The 4731-nt window shown below is 42.9% G+C and overlaps 1 protein-coding gene across 1 annotated transcript; it reads right to left on the bottom strand.

Annotated features, from left to right (window-relative positions):
- Positions 1-3285: 3285 nt before the first annotated feature.
- LOC114398636 lies at positions 3286-3969 on the bottom strand. Its single transcript, XM_028360812.1, has 2 exons — positions 3835-3969; positions 3286-3711 (listed from the first exon to the last, which is right to left on the bottom strand). The coding sequence occupies exons 1-2, from the start codon at positions 3967-3969 to the stop codon at positions 3286-3288; spliced, it is 561 nt and encodes a 186-aa protein (XP_028216613.1).
- Between the last annotated feature and the right edge of the window lie 762 nt (positions 3970-4731).

Here is a 4731-nt window from a genome sequence, read left to right as displayed (position 1 = left end):
GGGCTTCGAGGACTCCCGTAATGCTTCCGTGAAATTCCCATAACCCTAAATAAGCATATTTCACTTAATATGGGTGAGAAGGAAGAGAAAAAAGAAGAAAGTTAAGTCCTATAGGCTTCCATAACTTTTCCGTAAATTACGAAAAAAGGGGGGTGAACTTATCAAAATGGGGGGGGGGTGTAAATAACAATTTTTGAAATTTTGAATTTCGACCTTCCAGAGTATTTTCGAAGCAGGATTGCTTCTGGAGGAAGCAACCCAGCTCGCCAGGGCGAGTTGGGCGGCAACCTCCTCACCCTTTTTCCTATAAATAGGCAAAATGGGGTTGTTCTAAGGATCCCTCATCCCCCTGGCTATGCATTTCAGCTATTTTGGGTGAAAAAAAATATTTCCGTGAAGAAAATCCAAGCCGAGGTGCTTCCGTAACACTTCCGAGACGTTTCTGTGAGCGAATCCATGAAGGTTTTCCGTCGTTCTTCACCGTTCTTCATCCGTTCTTTGTTCGTTCTTCGTTCTTCAACGGGTAAGTTTTCGAATCCGAGACTTTCAATTCATTTCTTGTTTTTTTTGGCTTTCATCTTTATTTCGTTCATTTTTTGTTTTCTTTTCTTCCGTTTTTAACGAGCTTTAACCGATCGTTTAAGCCGTTGTCTCGCCTAATAAATGATAAAATGAATTTCAACCGATCATTTGCGTTGTAATCTCGTTTAATCACTGTTAAAATAAAATCTAACCGATCGTTCACGTTGTAACCTCGGTTAAACCAAAAAAAGCAAAAATAATAATAAAATAATCAAAATATCTTGAAAAATAATAATAAAATAATCAAAATATCTTTGAATAAAATAATAAAAAAAATCAATCGGACGTTTTTCTTTGGAAGTTTCCTTGGATCAATTGACTAATAACCAAAGTGAAACTAAGGCTAAAATCAACTCACAAATCAAGCTTTGTTCGCAAAAATCACTAAAAACTGTTTTAAGGTCCAAAGTCTTAAACGGTCCTCTTTGCTTTTATCGGTTAACATGGACCGTTCAAAAGCATAAAATCAACATGTAACTTTACCGCTTTTGTAAGAACTACATAGGTCAGATTTCCTCATTGCAATTGAGGATACGTAGGAGCAAAAGCCTCGCTTTTGTCGACCACCCCAAGAGATCGTTAATGGTCCAATGCCTTAACGTTTCTCTCCTTTCAAAAACAAAGAGATCATTAATGGTCCAACGCCTTAACGTTTCTCTCCTTTCAAAAAAAAAAACAAGAGATCGTTAATAGTCCAACGCCTTAACGTTTCTCTCATTTCAAAATCAAAAGATCGTTTAATGGTCCAATGCCTTAAATGACTTTTGTTTGGTCAAAATATATCTTGCAAAAAAAGATAAAAACAACTTAACCAACGTTTAGTTCTCAAAGAACTACGTAGGTCTGATTTCCTTATCACAATTGAGGAATACGTAGGAGCAAGGGAAACACCCTTGTCGACCACAAAAAGATAAAAAATAGAAAAGGCATAAAGAGACATAAAAAGGAAAATAAAACAAATCAAAGTCATATTTGCACACTTGATTAAAGGCTGTCGTCCCTTGTGACGGACGCGTGGGGTGCTAATACCTTCCCCGTGCGTAAATACAACTCCCGAACCTTTCACACTCAAAGTTCGTAGACCACGCCTTTCTGGTTTTTCTAACGTTTTTCTCGAATAAACATTGGTGGCGACTCCGCGCATTTTCCTTTCTTGGAAGACGCACCTGCGAGCCCCGCGTCGCCCTTCTGTCGAATGGTAGGTTGCGACAGCAGTAAAATATGGCTACGCTACCACTTACCTTTGTTTACCTTTGCCTTGAATTCAGCATGGTATCGACCAAATCTTTGTTTATCCTCCGACTCATAGGATGACAAAAATGCACATGCATGCATGCTCATGATTAGGCAGTTCAAGTGTAACAATTCAAACAAATGTTCATTATGTTCAATCTTACTTAAACGCTTGCGACACCCCTATAGATTGAGCGAGATGGCTTAGGATTTAAAATGAGAGTATGCATTCTAAAGCAATAACAAACACAACACAATGGTTGAAATGCAAACCATCAATCTGATGTTTATTAAATGTTGCGATCAAAGTTTACAAAGGACTGGAAAACTTTGGGGAGCCTTAGAGTACAATCATGTATTGACTCTCCAAGCTGCCCCAAGTGCTAAGCATAATATCATTTGACGATATCGGCGTTCACGGGTGAAGGCAACTCTTCATCGTCCATGCTGGCAAGCACCAGTGCTCCTCCTGAGAATGCTTTCTTCACGATGAAAGGTCCTTCGTAGTTAGGAGCCCACTTTCCCCTATTGTCTTTTAGGGCCTGGGATACTTTCTTCAAGACAAGATCCCCTTCGTTGAATTTTCACGGGCGTACCTTCTTGTTGAAAGCATTCTTCACCCGTCTTTGATACAGACACCCATGGCTCATAGCTGCCAATCTCTTGCCTTCTATTAGATTGAGCTGATCGAAGCGCGCTTAGGCCTACTCCGACTTTTTCAACCCAGACTCTACCAGAATCCTTAAAGAGGGGACCTATACTTCGAACGGCAGTACGACTTCCATTCCGTATACCAACGAAAACGGAGTTGCTCTAGTTGACGTGCGCACTGAGGTTCGGTAACCATGCAGCACGAAAGGGAGCATCTCGTGCCAATCTCTGTATGAAACTGTCATATTCAGAATAATCTTGATGTTCTTGTTGGCCGCCACAACTGCCTCATTCATCTTGGGCCTATAAGGCGTGGAATTATGGTGTTGGATCTTGAAATCCTCACACATTTCCTTCAACATCTTGTTATTCAGGTTGGTGGCATTGCCTGTGATAATTTTCCTGGGCAACCGTATCGCTAAATTATTTCCTTCTTAATGAATCTAACCATTACACTCCTAGTCATGCTGGAGTATGATGCAGCTTGAATCCATTTGGTGAAGTAGTCGATCGCAACCAAGATTAAGCGATGTCCGTTTGAATTCTTGGGCTCAATGGCTCCGATCACATCTATTCCCCACATAGAGAAGGCATGGGCGGAGCATTGACAATGTCTGCGAATGCCTGGCACTTGTGGCATTTTCTCACATGGATGCAACAGTCGCTTTCCATGGCGAGCCAGTAATAGCTTGCCCTTAGAATCTTTCTGGCCATGGCATGCCGATTAGCATGCATCCCAAAGGATCCTTCATGTACCTCCACGAGCATTTGCTTGGCTTCCTTAGCGTCCACACATCGGAGCAAGACCATATCATGATTTCACTTGTATAGGATACCTCCGCCTAGAAAGAAACCAATTGCCAACCTCCGCAACATCCTCTTGTCGTTGTCAGAAGCCCCCTCTGGACACTCCTTATACTCTACGTATCGCTTGATGTCGAAGTACCACCATTTACCATCTTGCTCCTCTTCTATCAAGCAGCAATATGCGAGCTTTCTGCGACATCGGAACTCGATGTACAACAAGTCTCCATGTGAAGTTAGTTGAAACATGGATGCTAGAGTGGCAAACGCATCAGCCATCTGATTTTCCTCTCTGGGAACATGGTGGAAGGAGACATCATCGAAGAACTCGGCCAGTTTCTTGATGTAGGCCTGATAGGGTATCAATTTATGATCCCTAGTTTCCCATTCTCCCCTCAGCTGGCGAATTACCAAGGCCGAGTCTCCATACACTTTGAGCAACTTGACATTAAAGTCAATTGCCGCTTAGATTCCAAGAGCGCACGCCTCGTATTCAGCCATATTATTCATGCAATCGAAGCCCAATCTTGTCGTGAAGGGAATGCATTGATTGTCGGGAGAGACCAACACCGCCCCAACCCCATGGCCTAGGGTGTTGGATGCGTCTTTGAACCACACTATCCACTTATCCCTATCCTCATCGTCCGCCTTCTCCCCGAACAAGGCCATGATGTCTTCCTCTGGAAACTCCGGATGCATGGGCTAGTAGTCGTTGAGAGGCTGCTGAGCTAGATAGTCTGCCAAGGTGTTTCCTTTTATTGCCTTTTGAGTGACATAGACAATGTCAAACTCAGATAGCAGAACCTGCCATCGAGCGATCCGTTCTGTAAGAGTGGGTTTCTAAAAAATGTACTTGACTGGGTCCATCTTGGATACCAACCAAGTAGTATGGCTTAACATATACTGCCTTAAATGATGGGACGCCCATACCAAGGCACAACACATCCTTTCCAATAGAGAGTAGTTCATCTCGCAGGCAGTGAACTTTTTGCTTAAGTAGTAGATGGTCTGTTCCCTCTTTTCAGAATCGTCATGTTGCCCCAGCATGCACCCCATCGACTCATCCAATACTGTCATGTATAGGATAAGAGGTCGCTCAGGCACGGGTGGAATTAGCACAAGAGGGTTCATAAGGCATTGCTTGATCCTACCGAATGCCACTTGACAGTCGTCGTCCATCAAACCGACTGATTCTTGCACAAAAGTTTGAAGAGAGGCTCACAGGTAGCGGTGAGCTGCGATATGAACCTTGCTATATAGTTCAAGCGCCCCAAGAAACCTTGGACTTGCTTTTGAGTACACGGTTCAGGCATCTCCAGGATGACCTTTACCTTTTCGGGGTCCACCTCTATCCCTTTCTGACTTACGACAAAACCAAGCAATTTTCCCGACTTGACCCCGAATGTGCACTTGGTGGGGTTCAATCTTAACTGGTACTTCCCCAGTCTCTTGAAAAAAATT

This window comes from Glycine soja, chromosome 19, assembly GCF_004193775.1.
Source record: "Glycine soja cultivar W05 chromosome 19, ASM419377v2, whole genome shotgun sequence".
In the NCBI taxonomy this organism is placed as follows: Eukaryota; Viridiplantae; Streptophyta; class Magnoliopsida; order Fabales; family Fabaceae; genus Glycine; species Glycine soja.
The sequence above is the reverse complement of the archived record's forward strand: the minus strand, read 5'-3'. Positions and strand labels throughout refer to the sequence as shown.